Source organism: Ambystoma mexicanum, chromosome 1q, assembly GCF_040938575.1.
Source record: "Ambystoma mexicanum isolate Mex_15411 chromosome 1q, UKY_AmexF1_1, whole genome shotgun sequence".
NCBI lineage: Eukaryota > Metazoa > Chordata > Amphibia > Caudata > Ambystomatidae > Ambystoma > Ambystoma mexicanum.
In genome coordinates, this window is record NC_090922.1 from 188,418,902 (window position 1) to 188,443,304 (window position 24,403).

General features: G+C 46.6%; 1 protein-coding gene across 3 annotated transcripts in view; it reads right to left on the bottom strand.

Annotated features, from left to right (window-relative positions):
- Positions 1–14,777: 14,777 nt before the first annotated feature.
- Positions 14,778–24,403, bottom strand: part of HSD17B14 (hydroxysteroid 17-beta dehydrogenase 14) — a 228,854-nt gene continuing 219,228 nt past the window's right edge. For all 3 annotated transcript variants that reach the window (XM_069637075.1, XM_069637065.1, XM_069637058.1), the window contains one exon: positions 14,778–15,533. In XM_069637075.1, the coding sequence (XP_069493176.1) occupies positions 15,369–15,533 (165 nt within the window). In that variant the 3' untranslated portion in view covers positions 14,778–15,368. The remainder of the gene's footprint in view (positions 15,534–24,403) is intronic.

The window sequence follows — 24,403 nt, forward strand, 5'->3', positions numbered from 1 at the left end:
CTCCGGGGATGAATGCTGTGAAGAATATCTGTGCTCTGCTGAATAGTCTATGGGCTGAATAGTCTATGGGAGTCTGGTACTTCATCCAATGCTTCTTCAGACCGTCACAGGTAGTTTCATTCTCTTTTTACCCCATTGAGCATTTTAGCATTGTCATCGTCTTCTGGGCTGTCAAAGTTGAGTGCTATTGATCTCTTTTTCCTCGTATTGTATTTAATTTTCGGGAACTCTCCTAGTTGCAGATTTTTTTGTGCCACTACTAGGGAGTGCATTTTAACATGTGCAAGTGAGCATATCCCATCCGAGTTTGGGGGCAACTTGTCATATGCCTTTGTCCCGCAGGCCCAATAATGGTCTATTAAGACAATTGTCCATATCCCCATTTCTGGTATTGTCTGTATCGTGTTCTCCTACTTCATCTTCGCCATTATTCTGGAAGCAGAGTACTGGCGTTGTTAACGGAATTATTGAAATGGGACCTGCTTCATTGTCCACCTATGTCACTAGTTTGGTGCTCTTGTCCCATTCTTTGAGGCATTTTTCATTTTCCTCCTGTACCTTGTTCACTGCTGCCTTTGCGAGTGTTACTGCTTTGCTTCCTACCACTCCATCCACTCATCCTTCAGTTGTGTATACTTGGTCGTAGATTAATATCTGTGGTCTTTCTCAGCACCCTGGTTCTCCTCCTATATCTCTTGCTCTACAGTTACATGTTAGATAGTTTAGCACTATAGTTTTCGTTTCTCCTTTCTCTGGTCCTTCTGTAATGTATTGCAGGCTTTCAGCTTGCTGCCAGTAGTTATTCATCATGTGCAGCGTCTTGATATAGTTGTCTTCGTACGGAAATGTTGCTTTGGACATCCATTTTAGGGTGGCTGTTTTCCCTTGAAATCTTCCCCTAGTTTGGAACATGGCTAGGTACATAAGGCATTGTGCTGTTGCCGCAGGTATTTCAGGTGCTACAAAGGTTCTGGGGGTGCTCATGGCATAGGGGATTGACGAACAGACATAACAGCTCTCATCAGTTGTGTCTTTCCCTATTTTAGACATGTGTTTGTATCAAATGTCATTGGTTATGCGTGCAGTGTCTGTAAGGTATGTCTCTACCGCTTTCATGTCAGTAGCAACACTGCGCTTACCTCTCCTTACCTTTTCAGCAGTATCGCCTGTACCACCCGACACTGTGCGCTGTGCAGCTTGGGTTGGGGAATTAGTAGAGGGTAGAGCAGAGACATGCAAAGCAGAAAAGAACTGCAGCAGGGCAGTTATCAATAGACCAATAGAGAATAATAATGACACAATAATCAATGCTGTTTTTATTACTGTCATGTTTAGTCCTTACTTACACCGTAGCTGTAGCCGATGAGATGATAAAGTTGCCCGCCTGCAAATCGCGTAAAAATGCGTTATTGTTACAATTTGTAAGTAAAATTCAAGCTCTGCGTACTAAATAATCATTGAGAGCACATGCAGGCATCTTTTCCCATATTTTCTGTATAGAACGGTGTCGAACTGTGGGTAAATGGGGTAGGAACCTTGTTCAAGTTGTGGGTACGTTTGCAATAGATATTGAAGAAATGCATAATAATATATTTGTGATGGTCGGGGTCTGAAATGTGTAGGTCTTCTTATAGCATGGACAAATTGATGGAAGAGTGCTTCAGGGTGCTCAATAGAAGGCAATATCTGGGTTACTTGTACCCCTATATTTACTCCTACTATTTATACATTAACAATCAACAGTTGCAGAACCGTGCGTATGTAAGAAAAGAGAATGTTAAGACAGTGTTACTCGTACCCGGCGGCGAAGACTGACTGTGCGTCCGGTATGACAAGTTAGAACATAATACTAATCGATCATTTCATATTATACAACCACTTGAGGATGTTGTGACGGGACAGGGTGAGGGGAGGAGGGATGGGACCTGTGATCCGGCAGTGTTTATCAATTATTAATTTGCACCAGTACAGCTGTAGGGGGCTCAGTCACTTGGGAAAGTTTGAGCATAGAATGCCCAGTTGGGTGCGGGCGTTAGGGTCTTGGGGATTTTGATTTTCTGATTCAATGTTAGTATTGCCAGCTTCTGTGGCCTCACATTGGGGTGCTATTGATAGTGGCTTATAGAGTTTAATGTCATGTAGGTTACTCTATGCTAATTACCCTTGGAGTTTCACTGTCCAATCTGTGATGTCCTCTACTGTGCGGGGACCAGTGAACTGGTGTGCATTCCAACGACTAACAAAATTTCTCAGGAGAACTCGATCTCCAACCTGGATTGGTGTTTCTCCTGGCGTGTCTGTGTTATAGGAGCTTGTGTGTCATCCTCTGGTTTCTTCTTTGTCTGCTGCATTTGGTGAGAAATAAAAGAAATCCTAGAAGCAAGTAAAGTCACATAATCGTGCATCTCTTGTCCCAAAATGTCTGCAATATTATTACAATCTTTCGGGGCTCTTGTAGGGGGTGCTAATGGGAGGTGCATTCTGCATCCGGTCACCACCTCATGGGCCGTTAAATGGTGGTCGGACCCTGGTTTATTTCGTAGTTCAAACAGGGCAAGGGGTAAACAATGAAGCCAGATCTTTTTTGGGTATGCAGTAATAAAATCACGGCAAAAATATTGCCTTTACAAAATATCGCAGCAAAAATGCTTTGGTTTGACCCGGTAAAGGTGTACCCCATTATACCATTTAACGTGAGCGGGGATGTCCCCCGCTCACCTTAAATGGTATAATTATGTCTGGGGGTTGTGACCATGTCCCCTGCATCCTTTACATGGATGGGAGCGGCAAAACCACAGCCTTTTTGCTGCGATTATTTGTGTAAACAGCCATTTTTGCTGCAATGTTAACTAGTGGAATCCTTTTTTGTGCCCTGTTGTGTCTTTGCTATGCATTCTTTCAGGAGGCTGTTGAGGCGTTCGCACATCCCATTGGCTTGTGGGTGGTAAACACATGCAAATTTATGTTCTTTTACTCCTAGCAGGGTGGTAACATGCTGGAACAGTTCATTGACGAAGTGAGGTCCGTTATCAGACTGCAGTACCTCACACACGCCCCATCTGGGAAATACTTCTGTTACTAGAAATGTTGCTGCTCGGAGGGCATTGGCATGGGAGCATGGCCCTGCCTCCATCCACCGAGAGAAGGGACAGACCACCACAATCATATACCGGTACCCTTGGCATACCTGGATCATGTCCACGTAATCAATGTGGAGATGTAAGAATGGTCCTAGGGGTCTGGGTATGGTTCCTGTTATTACTCTTAAGGTATGGCCCACAGTAAACTGTTGGCACGTCAGACAATTGCTAACAAAGTTTGCTACATGCATATCTAGATCAGGGAAAAACCATGATTCTCTGATGCGTGCTGCAATGACTTCCTTCCCTGTGTGTGCAGGATAGTGTAGTTGTTGTAATGCTGTTCCTAGGAGTGAGCCTGGCATGACCACTTTCCCTGTTTAGTTTTGTCGCCATAGGGCATCTGTGGGGGACATTGAACATCCCCTCTTTACCCATAACCCCTTCTCATCCCTAGGTTACCTGTGTTTCTGGTAGGTGAGTGTATCTATTCTTTAATAACATCTGTCTCATCCCTCCCCTTTATTGTTGCTCCTCCTTCAGATCCCACTATTGCCCAAAATATGAGGTGTGTTTTGCTTGATAATCTGCTGCTTCATTTCCCCTTGACACTCGGTCTTCTCCATTTGTATATGCCTGGCATTTTACCAATGCTTCTTCCTCTGGGTATTTTATTACATTTATTAATTCTCCTAGAAGTAGGACATGCTGTACGGGGGTTCCATCTGCTCTTCGGAATCCCCTTCTGAGCCACCTTGCGAGGCCAGAATGTACTGTGGAAGTGACATAGGCACTATCCGAATATATTGTTATTTGTTTCCCCACGCTGTTCTGTAGTGCTAATATTAACACGATTAATTCTGCGGCTTGCGCTGAATAATGGGATGGTAAGAGGACACTATACACTACCTCACTTGTCCAGTCAACTCTGAGTTTTACTGCTGCTGCTCCAGTTCTCCTTACTCCATCTGTCTGATCAATTGTCAAGGACCCATCAATGTAGAGCACCTCTCCCCCCTCAAGTGCATCCACCTCTACCTTGAAAAACTCAATACTTTGCGTGCAGTCATGAGCCCATTCATTTGGCTGTTGGACTTCTGCTATGAATTGTGCAGGATTAACATTTTTACATCTCACTATTTTCAATGCTGGTCTTGATAAAAGTATTTCACACGCTGTTGCTCTTTGGGTTGTTAAGGTGCTTTTGGGTTTGTGCAGTATTGCAGAGAGGGCATGCTCCACGTAAAGTGTTGTTGCGCATTCCATGGTAATTGATTATCTTTTTCTACCGTGAATGCTGCGGCAGCTAAATGTTGTTCGCACGGTAAGTGTCCCTTCATTACTGGGTCTGGATGTGCACTGTAATACGCAATTGGTTTGTGGCCTAAGCTTGTTTTTTGGGTCAGAACTGCCTTCATCACTAGGCCATTGGAATGAGAAAACAAGAAGAATTATTTTAATATCTCCCTGCACTTCTTTGAGGGCTGTCAAGAGTGGGCATGTATAGGAAATATAGTTGAAAACCCATGCTCGACAATAGTTGCATAATCCAAGGAACTGCTGCAGTTCCCATATTGTTTTAGGCTGGGGAGCATTTTGAATTCTGTGCTCTTTTTGGTGCAATGTGTCTCCCGTCTTTAGATATTATCTGCCCAATGTACATCAGTTCCTTCTAGCAGTACTGAAGCTTGGCTTTGTCTACCTTTTACCCTTTGTCTGCTAGCACCGTATGTATGTGTACTGAGTCCTCTCTGCACTCTCTTTCTGTTTCACTACAGATCAGGATGTTGTCTACATACTGTAGGACGGTACTGGCTGTTTGAATATTTGCTAGGTCCATCTGTATTACTCTGTTGAAGATGGAAGGTGATTCACAATAACCTTGCGGCAGCCGAGTGTGTTTCCACTTCCAGTTACGGTACATAAAGCTGGTCAGATCTGGGTGCAATGGTATTGAGAAAAATGCATTTTTGAGATCGATTATAGTGAAGCAGGCGGCTTCTGCTGGTAACCAGCACAAAATCATTGCAGAGTTTGCTGCCTCTACAATCTCATTAAGTGAGCAGAGAGCTTGAATAAAACACCATGACCCCCCGTCCGCCTTGCGCACGAGGTACACTGCTATGTTGCATGGAGACTATGATGGTACGAGGATGCCTCTTTCAATGAGTGCATTAATTGTCTCATATATGTCTCACCTGCTTCCTTTGTTAGGGGGTATTGCTTATCTCTGGGTAGTATCGCCCCAGGTTTCAGCTTTATTTTCACTCCTACTATACTTCGTATATAGCCCACATCATAGGGACTTGTAGTCCACAAGTCTTTAGGTACTTTTGCCAAGTCCTTCTCCATGAATGGAGGCAGTGCCTCTAGCGCCATCGCCATTCTCTGGGCCACCTCCTGGTATGTGATGCGTAGCCAGAAATTAATACTCATTTCTAATATTGTTTCTGTCTCACTTTCATCTTCTGTGAACAGTTCTTCATCTGTTACCTGGGTTAGCCTGCATCATTCTGCTGCTGCAATTATTGCCCTCCATGCTCTCCCTTGGTCATCTACTGCATGCACTGCAATCCAATCCTGTCGCACTAGAATGCCTTCAATGTCTACGGTACTGCCAGTCCTTCTTCCTCATCTGATGGTGTTTCTGATATGAATAGGTACTCACCTGGTCTCCTCCATACCTTCCCTGCAATCTCTGGCAGCCATGTGAGGGCCATGTCTGTGCTGTATTGTTATCATTCGGGGTCGTTAGCTCCCCCTCTGTAGCTTTTTGCCACAATATGCCTGGACAAGTTGTCTCATTGTGAGCATGTGTATCCCTGGTGTTGAACATATTATTATATGAAGAAGTGACTCTTAATGTCTCAGGTTGATTATAAAATTGACAAAATGCTATAGTTTACGGAATGTGTTTTGTTTTTATTGGTAATTCCCTTGTTAGGAGTAGATTCAGACGCAATTTCAAAAAACCACCTCAGATCAGTTGATCTGGAAAGAGTATCAGGTAGTTTGGTAATTTATTTATTGGTCTGCTCTCACAGTCGCTGTGTAGGTTCATTTGATATTGTGCTTTAAGATATAGGGTAGATATCCAGTCATTAGTGAGTATGTGTTTTTTGGCATGCTGCGGGCATTGAATCAGCATTTCAGTTGTAATTTCTGCTACTCGTAATTTTTTGTCCATGTCACATTTCCATTCATTCAGTCATTGCTGGAATGCTCTTTACGTCTCAATATGTCAATAGCTGGAATTTGATCCTCACAGAGGATTTTCCTATATAAGTCGAATTGCTTCCAGGTCATTATTGATTGGAGAGACTGAGTTGCGAGCTCATAATGAATACGCGGCATGGGATAGGAACGTGGTAATGCCGTAAGACAAGGTGGCTACCACTTTCTTCCTGAATAATTTTATTTTACAGGTTTCATGGAGAATTTGCCATATTTCCGATGTATGAATAGTCCCTGTCTTGCCAGGGAATGTGCTTTTGATTTTAAATGGACTATCTAGTCAGATTCTGTTAGTGATTGGTTAATCCACACACCAAGATATTTCATCGTCTTCACTTGAACCTGTTTTTTTATTATCTAAAAACTATGTAGAGGTTTTAGTTGAGTTGGACAACACCTTCGTCAGGTACATGATTTTAGTTTTTTGTATGTTGATTTTCAGTTCGTTCTGCTTCATGTATGTTTGCAAGTTGCCAAGTCTTTGGTATTTCATTTGTTGTTGCTATCAGATGGAATAATTGCAAGCATATCTTGGTCCAGTGCTGAGGATTTCATTTGATTACATCGTTGGATAGGCCGTCCGGACCGGGGGCTCGATATGTATTCAGGTTCTTAATCAAGGGCAGAATATCTAGTTCATATTCCAGTTCCCATTTCATTGTTTTGATATTTCACAATTGATCGCTGTCTTTAGATCTTTCTTTATATAGCTCTGTGAAATATTGTTTCCAGAGTGATTCAGTGACATATAGGATCCATTTTGATTGGTGATTTGTTCACTGATTATGCAGGGTCCAAAGATCTCTAGAATTTCTATTCTTTAGAGCCCAAAACATGTGTTCAGCGTCTTGTTGTTTAGCTATGAGGCGCGTTGATTTCATCCAATTTTTGTATTTCTGTTTTTCTAATTTCATCAGCTTTAGCAAGGACTCTGAAATGTTGGCGTAATTCTTTCTTCCTCTCCTTAACTTGAGGAGTTAAGCAATGGAGATGTTGTATTCTTTCTTTGGCCTCATGATTTGCGATGCATAGAAAAGGGATCAAGAGCCACTCATAGTTCAATTTATCTTGCCCCTCGCGAATGGTCCTTTGGAATAAGTCTGGGAGCTGGCGCACTTGTAGATCAGTCAAAGGTAACTTACTGAGTTTTGTATTGACTTCTATCGATGGTAAATTGAGTTTATTTTTTTTTAGACTCGACGAAGCACATTCGATGGAGATCATATGATGGTCACTATAGGCAAGCTGCATGTTCTCTGTTTTTTGTAAAAGCTCATTTATTCCTTGTGAAATAGATATGTAATCTAGAGTTGCCATAGAATTTCCATGTGACCAAGTGGGCATCTGGACACCATTCTGATTGTTTGGGCTAACAGGGAGAAAGATGTCTATGTTCCATTTCTTTTGATCATCTTTGTGTTCTTGGTGGTAAATTACCATAGTCATTTCTAAGTCCTTCTTGCGTAATCAGATGGAGGTTTAAGTCTCCACAAATGATGAATTCAATCAAAGGGTGTTTCACAACTGCAAGTTCAATCACTGAAAAAACATTGTCAATAAATCTCTCATTATTTATTGCAACCAGATTCCAGTATAAGTTAAAAATTCCTAGCATTTTTAACCTGGACCGAGGCATATTGTTCTCTCGTTTTGTAAAATACCAAGACTGATATGCAGGATTGTGAATTGTGTCCAAGGATTGAGGTTAGTAGTCTCAATAATTCCATAGTTTGCGTCTACCTTAATGTGTGTTAATAAACCTGCCGAGGGTCTTCATTTAGTGCGCTGTATGGCTGGATTCATAAGAGAGATGTAACTGTCACAGACTGGTTGCAGCGCTAGCCAGGTTTCTTGCAAACATATTATATGGTAGTTAAGATGCCCTAAACTGTTAGATTGAAAGAGATGCCTGACATAGCAAAAGTCCCTTCCCGTATGTACGATCTGGTTGCCCCAGTGTCAACAAGAAAGGAAAAGGTTTTGTCACCTATCATCACCCTTATACGAGGTACCTCCGCAGGATTAGCTGTAACCGGCAGGATGGGACACAACTAGTTCATCTGTGGGCTGTCCCATTGGGGAAATAAGGATAATCTGCCTCCTGTGTAGGGGTTGTTCCCTATTATAGTGATCCCTCCCATCTTTTGAACTGGTACTGTTGTTGTCGTATCCATGGGTTCTGGAGAATGAGCATGTGCTTGTACTAGTTGTTGTGTCTGAGCTATTCCTTAGGGTACTATCATCTATGGTGGCGCTGTTGTCAGGGCCACGTTTTGGTGTTGAGTCTGTGTTTGCTGCTGTATGTTCTGTGGTTGTCCATGTTGTAGCGTCTCTGGTATGTTGTAATTGCCCTGTCCCTCCTGGTACCCTGGCTCCCCCCATTCTTGATGGATTCCCCTGTTCCTGCTCACTCAGGAGATGTGTCCTAGTTGCCCGCACATCCAGCACTGTGGGGGCTCCCTTGTCTGCCAGGGAAATCCCCCTTGTCCTCCTCCGGGTCCGTTTTGTATTTGCTGTGTATAGCCCCGGAACCCTCCTACATATTGGTGTGATAGGGGTCCAAACCCCCCGTCCTCTCTGAGGGCCTCCCTTAACTCTGAAACTTGGTGGGTATCCTCCCCTACCCATGTACCCTCCTCCCATGGGCGGTGCATACATCGGTACTGTGTTGTGTGACTGTTGTGGTTGATGCTGAGTTTGAGAATTCGCTATTTGCCTGTGTGGACCAGGGCTCGGTATTAGTGCTCCTTCTAATGCACACTTGGACAATTTCTTCTGTACTAACTTTTCTTCATCTGCCTTTCTCTCTTCCGCCTTTTGCTTCTGTTTTTTTTTGCCATAATCTGCAATAGTGTACTATAGTAAATTGTATTTCTGGCCAGGCTTCCGCTTCCATCCCCACCAATTTTTTTAAAGTTTTTCTGTACTGGTTCCGGTAACCCCAGCACCAAAATGTGATAAAATATTTCTATTGTTTTGTCCCACAGCTCTCGAGTTGCGAGGTGCCAGAGCTGTTGAATCTCCTGAATCAACTGGATCTTCATTGTAACGCATTTTACATGGTGCTATTGCCCCTATGTCTGAAGTGTCTGGGAATTGCGTCCACAATGCCTGCCATAGTGCTGCCCTGAAGTTTGCGAAGGGTGCCCCGCATGTGCTGTATTCTGGATAGTCACCCCGGGGAACCCCGCCCTCTTCCAAATGTCATCAGCAGCATCACCCAGTATAGAGACCAATAATCCCTTGACATCCCGGTGCCCTGCTGTTAGTTTCTCCATCTCATATATCCATTTCCCCGCCCCTCCTCTCGGAGGGTACCCCACATTTTATATTTTCCTGGTCCGTGTGCTCCAGGCACATACTGCAGTCAAGTTCCTTCCCTTTCTAGTAGCGGTATTCGTGAATATGTGGCCCTTTCTTCAGGCGTTCACCTATATTGTCTTATCTGTATGTGCCCTCTTTTGTCTTCTACCTCTGTTCTCATGTCTATGGGTTCTATTGTACTCACCTGCAATGGGGCTGTACGCATTCTTGCCCCTCGCCCTCTGGAACATGAGTGTCCCAGTGACTGTGTTATGGCTACCCCATCCCTCTTATGCCCAGGAATATCCCTGAGCCTATAACTGTACGGTGTTTGTGAGGTCCCCTCCCCTGCCGTGTCTTGTGCCGATCTATCGTGTGACTTGCTCCTCTGTCCATATATTTTGCACTCCCAGGAAGTCCCCCCATTTGTCCTCGTGAGGTAGAGTTTGATATGCCCTTCCTTTTCTAAGTCACTGTGAGCATCGTCTGAACTACAAAAAGCTAGTAGAGAAATTCAATTTTCGCGTTACTAGGGCCGGGTCATGTAGTACATTGAGGTCGAGCTCTGTTAATTTACATATATCTTCCTCTTCCCTCACTCATAAACGTGCTGCACCGTGTCCGCTCTGTTCCCCCTTACACTCACCTGTGTTTTCTCTTTCCCTTTGTTGTTCACCTCCCTCTCTTCTTTCCCTGGCTAATTCCATCTTAACCTGATCACTTACCTCTTCCATCGCCCGCGCTTCGTCATCCTTTCTACCTTGCTCTTTCGCCCATCGTTCTAATCTCAATTGCTTCAACCGCTTCTCCTCGTATTTGCATGATTCCTGCAATAATATTTTCTTCCTCCACAGCGCCATTTCTATCTCCTTCTCCTCCTCCAACATCCTTTCTAGTTCTTCTCTTTTACTGGCTACTCCTTCTCGCCATTCCATTTCTGTATCTTCCCTCCCTGGTCCACTATCTTGTCCCCCTTGTAATGGTGTCAGATGATCTCTCTTGCCCTGTCCTTGTGACTGAGGTTCCTTTGCCATACGCTGCTGCGCTCCCATGGACACGCTGTGTTGGGGCTGCTCCCCCTTATTCTCCTCTCCCCTTGTTGCACCTCTGGTACACCAGTGTCCTACCTCAAGGCTTTTTATTGCTTGCATGGTACCTTCCGCCTCCCCCGTTGTGGCCCCTTTTAGTTTCAATATTTGTGCAGCTATCCATTCATCAGATGCTATACTTGCGAGTTCATTTTTTGCGCTCTTTAGCCCATCTTAGTTATAGTCTGGGCTATGAGTAGCTTTTTCTGTCTCTTTTAATAGTTCGGTTTGAACATATGGGGGTGGTTTGTATGTAGGGTTTGATTAACCTTCTGCTGCTTTTAATTCTCTTAATGGGTATAGGCCCTGTTCCTCTTCCGCATTGTCGGATTTGACACTCGGCGGTGAGGGAGGTGGCTACCAAACCACCTGGGCTAGCGGCCAGGCCCAAGTGCCCAGAAGAGGTGAGGATTTGTGTGGGTAGGTGGCTACCAAACCATGCGATCAGGCGGGAGAGGCATCCTACGCCCACGCTAGACGACGTCCTGGCTGACCTCAGAGGAGCACAGCTATTTTCAACGTGGTATCTCAAGGCCGGTTACAACCAAGTCCCCTTGCATGCAGACTCCTGAGCCATCATGACGTTCTCCTCACACATCGGCCTGTTCTGGTACCGCTGGCTAAACATCGGGGTGTTGTCTGCAGCGGAAGACTTCTACCACGCCATAAGGGGGGTGTCGGCAGGGCTCTCGGGCATCCTTAACGTGGGTGGCGAGGTGCTAGTGTACTCAACATCCCCAAAGGAACACATGGCCAGGCTCACAGCAGTGCTAGAGAGATTATCCCAGCTCGGACTTACCCTTATCCGGAGGAAATGCAAGTTCATGGAGCCCTGCGTGGTATTCTTTGGTTTTGTTTTTCACGATGGGGGGCTGTCAGCTGACCCCAAGAAGGTGGAGGACATCCAAAGAGCCCACGTCTCGAAATCACCCTAGAAAGTCCACAGCTATCTTGGTATGATACATTTTTGCAGGAGATTCATCCCGAATCTCGCCACCCTCTTGGAACCCCTCCACATCCTGACTAAGAAGGACCAGGACTGGAACTGGGGCAAGGCAGAACAAGGGGCATCCAATGCCACGAAAGAGGCCCTCACCATGGATACCACGATGGCATACTTTGATCCCACAAAGCAATCAGAAATAATGGTGGATGAAAGCCTAGTGAGGCTATGGGTGGTGCTCCTACAGGTGTCGCACTCAAGGCACTCACTGATACCCAGCACAGATATTCCCAAATCGAGTAGGAGGCACTGGCCATCCTCTGGGGGTGCAGCAACTTTCATCTGTACATCTACGGGCATCCAGTTACCGTTGTCACAGATCACAAGCCCCTGGTGCCCATTCTAGGAGGGACGTCGCCCAAGCCCCCGATCAGGCTAGAACGCTTGTTCCTCCAGCTACAGGCAGATGCTCTGTGGAAAGCCCTCAGCATAGATTTTGGGACTGTGCTGCAATCGCAATACTTCTTGTGTTATTGGACGAATTTTCAAGGTATCCTGTAGTGCAGTTTGTGGATTCCACGGCTGCCAGAGCAGCCATACCGATACTCAAGGAGACGTTTGTCACATTCAGATTCCCGGAGTCAGTCCGGTTGGACAACGGGTCCCCATTTCAAAGCGGCCTATGGCGTGGAACACCACCGAATTACGTTGTGCTGGCCCCTGCCCAATGGCGACGGCAAGAGGTTTATGAGGACACTTAACAAAGCTTTCTGCATTGCCCTGGAGAGAGGTCAAGCACTGGAGCCCGACCTCACAGAGTTCCTCCTGGCCTACCGCGCAACGCTACACTGAACCACAGCCGTGTCCCCGGCCGAAGCACTGTTCTGACGTAAAATCAGGTCCACAATCCCGGAAAATGAGGGTCGGTCGCCAGGCATAGTTGAGCCAACCCTGGTGAGTGTGTGAAAGGAGCACTTGAACGCCAGAGAGTCGGTCTGCCTTGGCCTTGTGGAACAGCCACTGGATGTTGGCGATCAGGTGCTAGCCAGGGCCAGGAACCCCATGCACAAGCTCTGCCTTCCGCATGACCCAGTTCTCTGGACAGTGGCTGCTCGCCAAGGAACTATGATCATGGAGACCCGCGAGGGCTCATCCCTCACAAGCAACTGCAGCTGGTTTTGGTGCATCAAGGGCACGCCAACGAGAGGCGCCTCCGAGAGCGAGGAGAGCCAACACCCGGCCGCAGACCGTGACTGAGAGCCACCAGGTGGCAGAGATGGGTGAAGCAGCTATACACCCGATGCAGACCCTGCAGGCCACGTGGCATCCAGCCCACCGAGATATCCCCAGCAGGTGGGGGGGGCCAGCTTCCGGAAAGGCTGAGACTATGTGATGGAGTAGACAGTGATGAAGGGGGTGGAAGGGGATGTTATGGTGCGTGCGGCGCCATGTCAGGTGTCCCCATACACCACTGTGAATAAAAGGGGGAGGTCGTCCCGCCCGCCGGCAGTCACTCCCCGCTAACCACCAAGGACGTCTGCTGTCCTTATTGAGCGGCCTGGTGTGATCACCCAGTGCCCACAACACAGGCATGGCTTGCATCAAGGGAATGCTCGGGTTGATGGCACTCTCCCCCACTTTTTTCAGAGGGCCAACAATGTCTCCTAGGGTATTTTAGAGGCATGTGTAAAACAAGACACTGTCTTTTTCAAAATTATGATTTTAAACATGACCTGGGATTCAAATAGTGGTCGCTAGGTTCACAAGTGGGACACTTCACCATTACACCATATAACCTGGTGAAAAACAGCAAACAATTTAAAAACTAAATGTGAAATTTCCCATTTTGGGACTGCACCCTCCAGCAAAACATTGGCATTGATTATTGGGGTTTAAAACATGCACACTTTTTAAAATTTTAAAACCCTATTAGAAGAAAATATACTCTCTTGGTTATTTGTGTAAGTTAATTTTATGAAACGCAAATGCCCATTTGTCCTCTGCAATTTGTATGGTTATGCAAAGCCAATTGAATAAAATCTGCATATTAATTGCTGGTGATGTCACATCCTACAGCGTATGTTAATGAGTCCCCCCACTTTTTTTTTAGGACTTTACTCCTAGTTTACAGCAGGTCAAAAACAAAGCCTCTGCATCACCCTACGCAGCGGAATCACCCTCCACAGCCATATCATCTGCAACAGCTGCATCACTTCCAGATCCTTAATACCTCAAGGGACTCCTGTAACCTACACATAGCACACATACGCACACACATGCAACACGCAAGCATGTGTAGATGGCAAGACTCGAGCCGAGCCAATACAGTGAACTGCCACCTGCACAGGAGTCTCCGCTACAGCCCAGGGCATAGGGAAATGTCCCAAGATCCAACCCACCTACAGGGCCTTCCTAGTAGGGAAACCTGAACTTAGCAAACCACAATCTGGCAGTATGCTCCACTAGCCACCCACACAGAGAGGCTGGCTGCATGGCAGACAGAGCACTTCCTACATGCCAGGCAAAACAATAGAAAGTAGCAAGTCCACAGAAGTGCAGTCTTCCCATGCAGTCCTGACCTTACCCCAATACATCCACAGAGGGCACCTCCATCGAGTCATGCCGATATCCGCTGCCTGGATGAAGAGACAGAGAGGCTTAATGGAGGATGTTGGGAGGTAGTGAAATAATAAACATTTAGAGTAAGACCCTAGTTAGCATGGAATGCCCCCTAACGCAAGAACAACGTGGCCCAATCGGACCCTCGAATGGAGAGAATATTACAATGCTTGCAGATCTCCTTGCTGTGCCCTGATGGGACAAGTGTACTCATGCTCTCTAGTAGGGACGGGTGGCCAACCCAACTCACAGAGTGATTGAAGCAATCCTGGAGCACTACGAGTCCGGGGCTGGGGGGGAGGGTGGTGATCTCTTGAACTCAAGGGCTGAATCCCCGTATAAACACTCAGTGTGGGGCTCCCTGGACTAAACTCAAATGAGACCCGTGAGGGGAAATATTAGATAATGGTCTAGCTGCAGGATTTGCATTCCACAAGAAATGTATCATTGTTGCCCCTCCATTATGCAAAGTCCCAACTTTGGAAAGGCAGCAGCAAAGACGGACATTGCTAATTTCACCCGCTGGTGAAGCGCTTTGCAAATTTATTTATTAAAATGCACTTTTCTTTGTCAAATACTATAGCAGAAAACATTGTTTTTAACAGTGCTCTTTGGATTACAGTGACTGACCAAATGGTACCCAAGTTGGGCAAGTCCCTTTTATGCATGTAACTGGCTCCTTTTAAATTCAAGCTCTGAATCCCTGCAACAAAAAGATAGAAAATTGTAGGCATAACAGTACAAAATGGCTGAATTAAACTGTAAGCAGTTATTGCCCCGAAGCTGCTCCTCACTCCAAAATGAGGGCCACGCGGCCTTTGAACCCACAGAAACAGAAAAAAGGCACATCCAGGGAGAGCTGCTTTCAGGCAAACTCACTTAGAGGAGACAGCAAACTAAAAGTTCATGTTTGTCCAACAAAAGAAAGGGACACCAAAAAAGGTGACTACATGAAATGTATGCTTGATTCCAAAGCAGCAGAGTCTGGTAGGCTTCTATGAAATGTCTGCTGATTAGTTAACTCTACGTGTGCAGGTCCTCGACATGCAGTTTGCGTTGCTTCCTGCTGGCTCCTGAGGTCCCAGGAATACGTCTACCAGGTCAATGGTAGATGCTGCTGCGCGACACTGTCTGGTTCTTGCAGGCGTAGTTCAGCTCGGCGCCGCCGCTCAACAGCAAGTCAATTCCGGTGCAGAAGGTCCCTTCCGCTGCCAGGTACAGTGTGGCTTGTGCACACTCCTCGGGCGTGCCCATCCGGCCCAAGAGCTGTGTGGGTGCAAAGAGAGGGAAAATCTGAACAACCCGGCCATCTGATGTAACTGTCAGCTACACTACCACACATGCAAAAGTCGTTGAGCCTGGACTCTCTGCTTCGCATTACGTCATCACATCCTTTAAAACACTCATATGACCAGACAGAGCACACCTTGCGTAGCCAATGCGCACACATACCTCAGATCTCAAATTCACATACTTGCCAACCCTACGTATTTAGGCAGTAGGCTACTGCTTTTTGAGAAGTCCTACCGCCTACAGATTTGGGTAACCAACCCTACTGCTTTTTACAGTGGCAGGGAATTAATGTGACTCTAAGGCAGGCTGCAGGACAAAGCATGCAACACATTAATTAGTCTGTCTGTACAGTGGGCTGGTAGGTGATTACTTTGATTGTGCGCAGACCAATCCACTGACCTGACAGCTACGTGACTCTGTCTTGCACTCTTGCCGGGACAACCCTTAGGTGAACAACCAGTAAAGGCAAGTGGCAGAGCGTACCACCATCACACAGCAGCTGCCTGTCAGACTGAGGGGGGTATCAGTCTCCATGTCATTCAGTGTTAAGCTTGCACTGCAGGAATACATATGTACTGCTGGGGCTGCTGTTACAGAGCAGTGGCAAACGCTGCCTACCAGCTCTTTGTGATTACCCTCTGTGAAGTCAGGTAATTGAATTTGATGTTAACTTACCATCCAGAATTATAAATTTTTTACATTTGAACATCTTTCCATGTTGTGCTGTTTGATGGGTTGTGTATTTTAGAATACTTCAAGAGTGCCAACAATGTATGTTTTGTATTTTCCTGTGATGTCATTGTTATGCGAATTATTATTTTAAAATGCCCTTAGTAAAATACACTTTTTATGTATTTCACTTTTTAGATGTTACAGCAATGGGAAAGTATTAATTACCGAATACACAACTTTCTTTGTCCTGAAGACGTCCATCAGTAATATCAGAACGAACGGCACCAAGAGAGAGTACCATATGAGTCAAAAAGGCCGAAACATATGTCGACTTGCTAATTGTTTCCTATCTCTCATCTCAACAAATCTGTGAAAGGGTAGTTGGTGTGCATTAAGTAACTCCCAGATACCCTACATCAACATAGATATATTACAACAGAGTGGTTAGTAAATGAATTACAGAATTAGATCACCCGCTCTGGTCACAAAACCTTTGAGGCATACATTATAGTTAGGAGGGTCTAATATGTTTGACCCTTCTGTGTGATTATATGTTTTCATGTTTGCAGTAATGTATACTGTTTTTCCCGTTTTCCTTTCCTTCCTTTCCCTATGTACTTTGGCATTCTGAAAGGGCTGGTGTGTTAACACCAGTTAGATTGTAAGTGATTAGCACAGTTCGCTTTTATAGCTTTAGGCGTTACAAAGCCTTTTTTAACGCTAGGCATGTTTTGTCCGAACAATAAAAAGAAAATATATTTTTGAACATCACGTGTGGTATCAATAATCTTAAAATTATATGAGATTATCTTGGATCTAACCTTGTGCAACTCAGGGACTCGAGGTAGGGGTAGTCGACCTATTATCCTTTGCTTTCAATGTCATGTAAATGGCCTCAGGGCACATGATTTATGGAGAGGGAGGAGGTAAGGAGAAACAGAGGGAGAGGCAGATGTGGATCCTGAAGTTTTGATGAGTGCTTACAGGAATAATCCATTTCCTGGGGGCTTCCATGTTGTCCCGGGTGATGACAGAGGTGTGTACTGCCACGGACCTTGGACCAGCAGTTAATCCGATGCCAAACATCATTTATTATGAACAGCAGAAAATAAGGGAATTGGTTCAATTGAGGCCACCAGGTGGGATTAGTGAATCGCAAAAAATGTAGTCAGGGTTTCTTGAATGATCGCTCCAAGTCCATCCCTCTCGTCCCAGAACAATTCCTTTTTTTCTCACTGTTCCCGTCTCCACCTCGCTATCCATACTTCAGACTCCCACACCACTCGTCCGTCTGCTCTCCTTTTATCCCTTTTTCAAAGTGAGGATGCTTTGATTGTTCAAAGGCATTCAGGTGAGCAAAAGGTGGGAAGATGCTTGGGGTGTGGGTGCTACAGATCTAACAGGTGTCATCCCTTGGCTGCTGGTCTACTTCACTTGCTCTGCAAGCCGACGTGATAATGCACCCATTACTGCCACCTTAGACTAAGTACATGGGCAGCCGCTACCATTGGGGTTTAACCTTGAGATTCAGGTATTCAATATTCAGATGAAGGTTTAGTTGTCTGAAATGTCAGGGTCTGTGCTGTACAAACACCACTGACGAACAGAGTTAATTGACTGTTGCTTTGCTGTGGACTAGGCACTCCTCTTCGGATGAGAAGGTTTGTGAACGCCCACTATGATGGCTTTGAGAGCTTCGTGATCCGTTTCAAAACCGGGCCGTGCTCCCCATGAGATACCAACTTTGCACACCACAAGCAGCATTAAGACCAGCAGGACTCAGTAAATATCTAGACTCCCCGTGAGATGTCTGCCACTGGGTGTTAGGGCCAGCAGTGCTGAGGGAACAACCAAGACTAGTGATAGACTAGGGAGCCTATGGGACATACCGACTCTGTGTCCTACATCACATATCAGGTGTTGATCGATGTCTCTCAGGTTTACCCCCAGTTCCATCCACATATATGGGTCTGGATAACAATATCTAGGGGGGGGACAGGTGTTGGTATCCCGCTCTACCCGTTGAACTGTCTAATCAAAAGCTCCCGTTGAACACACCTGCATTACACACTTCCAAGATTGAGATGTGCCAGTAGCCCCACAAGAAAACAGACACTGAAAGCAGTGACAGCTGACCACATATGAGCAACAACAGCCAATATTGCACAGTGCAACAGAGGATGTACGCTTTAAATCGTTCCATAGGTTTGCCCCAGGGACCCTGACAAGCCTATTACCTTCCAAGTCCGACATGGGCTGGACAACCTATGGCCTAAGGTGCACAGGAAGGCTGGGATTGCGAGAAACAATGTACAGGTGGGTATGAAAGATGAGCCCAAGACCCTTCTTGTGGGGCAGACCCGGTATCCGGCCAGCCAGGTTATGGTGATTCTGTGTCTTAACAAAAAAACACATTAGCTATTTTTAAATCTTACGTTAAGTGTTTACCTATCTTTGTATAATTAGCCTGATCAACAAATCCATGTCAATTTCTGAGATGCAGAGCTCACGGCATCAATGACCCGAGATGCCAAGCATCATTTGTACGAAGGAACTGTGATTGTGAGAGATAGTTTTCATTCTGGAGGCACAATCAGGAGGCTATGAATGAAAAGTTTAGAAGCTACCTATAACCATAACCATGGTATTGTAGGAGTTCCACTCTGTGGGATAATAATGTCTTCTGTTATTTCAGCGCTCTGAGACCTCTGGCTGTGTAGCACTATGTAAGAAATACATTCTTGTTTTATTGCAAATAAGAATAAGTGCCCCAAATTGCAGACATTTGTACATATTTTCTTCTGTTGTACAATATTTTGAAATCAATGTGACTATGATATGATATGGCATTTATAACACACCTATATCATGGATCGTCTGCTTTATGCTAGAAGCAAAACTCAAAGCACGGGTGAACATCTTGACAGCAGGTGGGGCAAACAGAGTTTCTTCGTGGCTTGCCAACATTGAGGCTTCATAAGGTAAGTACACTTACACAATAAGACTCATTTGACGATGCTGCAACAAAAGAGAAGTCTATCTCTACGGCCAAAGGATCAACACGCATCTCGAAACCAAGGCCTCCAGGGTCTTTATTCCGCAGCCAAAATCCAACGGGATAACGGTCAACTGGAGGGAGGTAGGAGGAAACTCAAAGTAACAGAGAAAGTAGGCTTTCCGGAGGACGTCCTACACTCCCTTAGTCTGCACCAACTCGTGATCAAAAAGTCATTCACAGCACTTCTTTCTGGACTCTTGAGGATGGATGCTTGGCTTTCATAGAAAGTCTCAGGGGGTCTTCCTTCTCCAGATGTGGAGACAATGCCACCATCACTGGTTCGCTGGGTCATCTGATGAAGAGTCTTAGATGCAAACAAAAATTGTGATCGGCTGTGGGATTGTTAGGCGTATTCCCATTGGTCCTGGTTACAGACGCTGCCAGTCTCCCCAACGCATGGCCCTTAATCACTGTGTTAATTTTTTGCCCCCTGACTTCAGCACCCCCCCGCTTAGCATTCTTTCTTACTTGTCTCTAATCAACTCCTTTGCCTCCAAACGCATTGCTTTCCTCCTTCACGCCTCGCTACCTCGCCATGTTTTGCTTCTCTGCTCCCCCTTTAGCTTTTTGCTCCTCAACTCCTCCCCATCTCTGCATAAATAGGTTTCGTGTAACCACCTCTCAAGTTCTCTCGACCCTCCTCTGCTTTATTAGTGGTTGTCTTCACCTCCCCCTTATACCTCGTTTTACCCTCTTCACCTCGGTCTCCTCTGTGGTTCTTTACTCTTCCTCTTGATAGCACCTGTGACCATGTTTGACTTTTAACTACACTCCTCTTTTCTATTGTACACCACCTCCTCATTCATGCCACCTTCATTTCCTTCTCCAACATCTCCTCTCTGCCTATAACTTCCTCGCTGCACTGCCACGCTCCCTCATTCCCTCTATGCCTCGTGATCCCACACCTTTGCAAATCTCATGAGCCTTTTTAGTCTGCCTTATCCTCAGCGCAGGTTCCTTGCCATGCGAGTCCTGTGATTGAGTGTCTTCCTTCTAGACTATGCCAGCCATCTCAGCGTTCAATGTGAGGGATAACCTTTGTTTCACTTCCTCAGCCCTCTGTTGAAGCTCCAATGTTTGCCTCTCTATTCTGAGTAAGGCTGTGCGTTCTCACGCCGAGCTGCCTTCTGTAAGCTTCCATGAAAAAGCCACCGGGCCAGGAAGCAATAATGCAGTTTGTCTGCTCAAATTAAGACCAGGATTTCATATAGTCCGGCGGGCAGTGACCCACTGCAGCACTCCTGGAGGGCACAGCAGTCTGTAAGCCACCTCGTTTGAGAGAGTTATTGTGCAAGAGCACTTGCCTCCTTGCCACGTCCAGTCCTTTTCTGTCATGTGTCAGCTGGTACTTCAAGAAGGTCGGCTCTTCTTGCATTAGACATCATGTCTCTCAGTATGGCTGGCAGCAACTTCATGATTAGTACTTGTGGGGCTCATGTAGCTAAAGAACTGTTCAGACACTAGAGGCTTGGCAAGGCCTGGAGAACCTAAGGGGTCCGACATTGACCTCATTGGACCTACTTTGCATAGCAGGTGGTGTTCCTCAACCACCATGGCTCCCCAGTCCTATCCTCTAACCAGTGGAGTAACTTTGCTGAAAATGTTGGGGGGGCACATGACATCTGAAGAAAAGGTGCCACAGCCAAATGAATGGGGACAAAATGGTGTTCCATGAAAGTTGGGGGGGGGACAAACACCCCTGTCCCCCACTAAAATTACGCCCATGCCTCTTGCCCAGTGCTATTCACGCGTTTCATACCAAGTGCCGCACTTGAGTAAATATATTGTTTCTGGGGCTCCCTCCCAACTACGAGGGGGCCCAAGGAATGTCCCGGGGGTCCTCAGGCTCTTTAAATAAAAGGATTAAGGTGACTGCTTTTATAGACATATAATCAGTTGGAAATCTGCTTATATTTTACATTAAAAACAGTGATATGAATACCTTTTTTAAGAGTCTGACACCCCTCCACCCCCTTGTCCCCCCCAGACATCTATCGCGGCACCCTGGGGGAGGGGGGGCAGCCCACAGTTTGAAGAGCACTGCAGTCTTGCCTGAAACATGTACCTTAATACACTATCTAGATTAACATTAAAGCAATAGTTTTCAAACTGTGGTGGGGTTGGGGGGGGGGGGGGCACTGCCTGATGTCAGGGGGAGAAGGCAGGGTGGGGGTGGAATCAGAACCACGGCGTGATATTAGGGGGAAAAAGTGGCCTGGGATGCATTCTTGTCCATCCATAGAGCCGTACACGCTCATTGTGACCAAAGCCAGGCTTTGGGTCAGTGGGCTTGGTTGACCCAGGAAATAAACACCCTGGAAGCACGCTCACTGACCTATCCCAGGTGTGCGTGTTTCCATCTAGTAGAGGGGAGCAGTGGAGCGGGCAAGGCATTGGAACCAGGTACATACCTCTCAACTCACACGCTTTTGGCGGGTGTCACCCGCCACTTAGGGAGCTCTCTCACCCGTCAAGCCCCCCTACACGCCCATAGGAATCAATGGGCTCTCACCCGCCAAAAGTCAAATCGGGTGTTTTCACCCACCAAAGGGCCATGAAAGGTTGAGAGCTATGCAGGTAAACTGGTTTCGGGCCCCTGTGGTGGGCAGGAATGGAGGGTGTATTGCTCCTGTGAGGGAGTGAGGTGGGTGAGACCCGCTCCTGTGGGGGTGTGGGAGGTTTGCGACTGTGTAGGGAGTCGGGCTGGGGGTCCTGGCAGTATGAGGGCGGAGGATGGCAGCAGGCAGGCCCGGCCCTCTCCCATCGGTGCCGTTTGTACACTGGGTGGGGGCAGGGCTGGGCTCACAGGGCCCCTCTTCCCTACCCTAGAGTGGGTAAAAACAGCCAGAGGCACTGGTGGGGTGTATTAAAAGGCTCTAGATTAGCATGGGATTAGCCTGCAAAAGGAAACCCCCGTATCTGCACAATTACGGCTAAAATAGCAAAGTGAGCCCCTCACCGCCACTAAGGTACACGAGGTACCTAGGAGTTCCAAGATGGCCGACCGCGACATGCCTGCAGCCCCCCTTGCCTAACCTGGCCACCAGCAGTCTGCCGATTGGCTACTCGGCCTACTTCATTCCCCATTGGTCGCCGGTAGGCAAAGCCAGCCCACTCCCTCCAAGGCCCACGGAGACAAGGCCATCGCCTGTTTTCGCCATGTCTGCCGTTTGCCAGCCCCCCTGGCCCTCTCACCAGACCACAGCAAAGGTAACACTGCATCTCCATACCAGCCGCCACTATACCATCACTGTCTGACTACCATTGCTACCCCTGTCTCCAAGCGACACTAACAACTTTGTCATCACCTACTGAACTCTGTTTGCTCTACCTCACGGTATACATGCGGGTGCTCGCCTACTTTCAAGTAATTACTTCCTCCACTCTATGATAATACTGTACCTAGTCCAGTCTTTGAATGGCAAACCTAGGTAGTCATTGATGTCATATTATCCTTTGCTTGCATAGTGTTTTTAGCCCAATCTGCATTCTCCAAATCTAGGCAGACCCTGTTGCCATACTGTTTATCATTTGCCTGCACAGTGCTTTTAGCCCATCTCTGTATTTATTTTTTTTATTTTATTTTAGCATTTGTAGAGCGCACTACAGCCGACAGGCGACGAGGCGCTATAAGGAGTTTTTAAGAAGGCTTGCTTGAGGGTTACAGTAAGCGGCCCCAAAGGTCTGTTTAAATACATTTGCTTATGCACATTTGCATGGTTACATATGATACAGATTGATTGTTACAGTTGGTCACTAATCTTGTCTAGGTATATAGTCACCTATACATGGTGAATACAGTAATAATGCATACCTAGAGTGACAGGCTCTTTAGATGAAGAGCTTGGTTTTTAAGGCCTTGCGGAAAGCCGTGTGTGAGTCGGTTGACCTCATCTGAGCTGGGAGGTTGTTCCAAAGGGTAGCCGCCATAGTGGGGAAGCTGGTGCCTCCTGAACGCACTCTGTGTGTGTGTGGAACAGTGATGCGGTTGGTGTCAGATAGGGAGGTGCTTGATCGTGAAGGCACTTGTGTCTAAGGGCCAGAGTTTTGAAGATCACCCTTTCCTTGATGGGGAGCCAGTGTATCTCCCTCCTGTGATTGTTGATCCTAGACAATCTCAGCTGCCATGTTACTTGTACCCAGTGATCCCACTCCTTACCAACTACTCCGGCTGAATAACTACCCCGGCCACCCAAGATGCACCTAGCAGTTACTTGCCTTACCATCTGACTCCCACCTATACCTACAGAATGTACCTACCAGGCATCTCATCAGCACTGCTGAGAGCAATTCTCCACCTCATCCTCCTGTCCAGCCACCCCAGCCTTACCTCTAGCTCTGCCTCCACAGGCACCACCTCCCCTCCTACGATGCACCTCTCGATACCATGCAGCCTCACCGCCAGAAACTCCAAATTATGTGCCAGACTACCCAAAATATATGAACCTCGATCCAGAGACTCTAAATAGTCTAAATTGTCCAACCGGACCCTACACATGCTTTCGATCCCCTCCAACAACCGCCCCTTGGACACACCCAAGCACGGCCAAACTAACACTCAGCACAAGGTTCACAACTTAACCACTACAACTACCCATACCAAACCTACCACCCCTCTCATACGAGGCGCCTTAATTAACGCACGATCACTAGTAGCCCATGCCACAGACGCAGCAGACCTCATTCTAGCAGAAGAACTAGACTTCCTAGCGATTACCGAGTCTTGGCTCCATGCAGCCGCTGGACCTGCTCTTTCGCTAGCCGTCCCCGACGACTATACTATCCTCCGAGCAGACAGAACAGAATCCAGAGGTGGAGGCCTCGCTTTAATTGCCAAAACACACCTCAACATCAGACTCGACACCACCAATCACTACCCATCATGCGAATCCCTCACAGCCAAACTTCCTACCGCCAACTCCCAAACTATAACCATCCACTTACTCTACAGACCCCCTGGCCCGCTTGGTTCTTTCGAGGAAGACCTCACCACCACCATCACTAATAACCTAAAAAACACCTCCCAGAGCCTCCTCCTATGAGACTTCAACTTGGGCCTCAAAGACCCTTAAGACCCACAGGCGACCCTCATCAACAATGCCCTGCTACAACT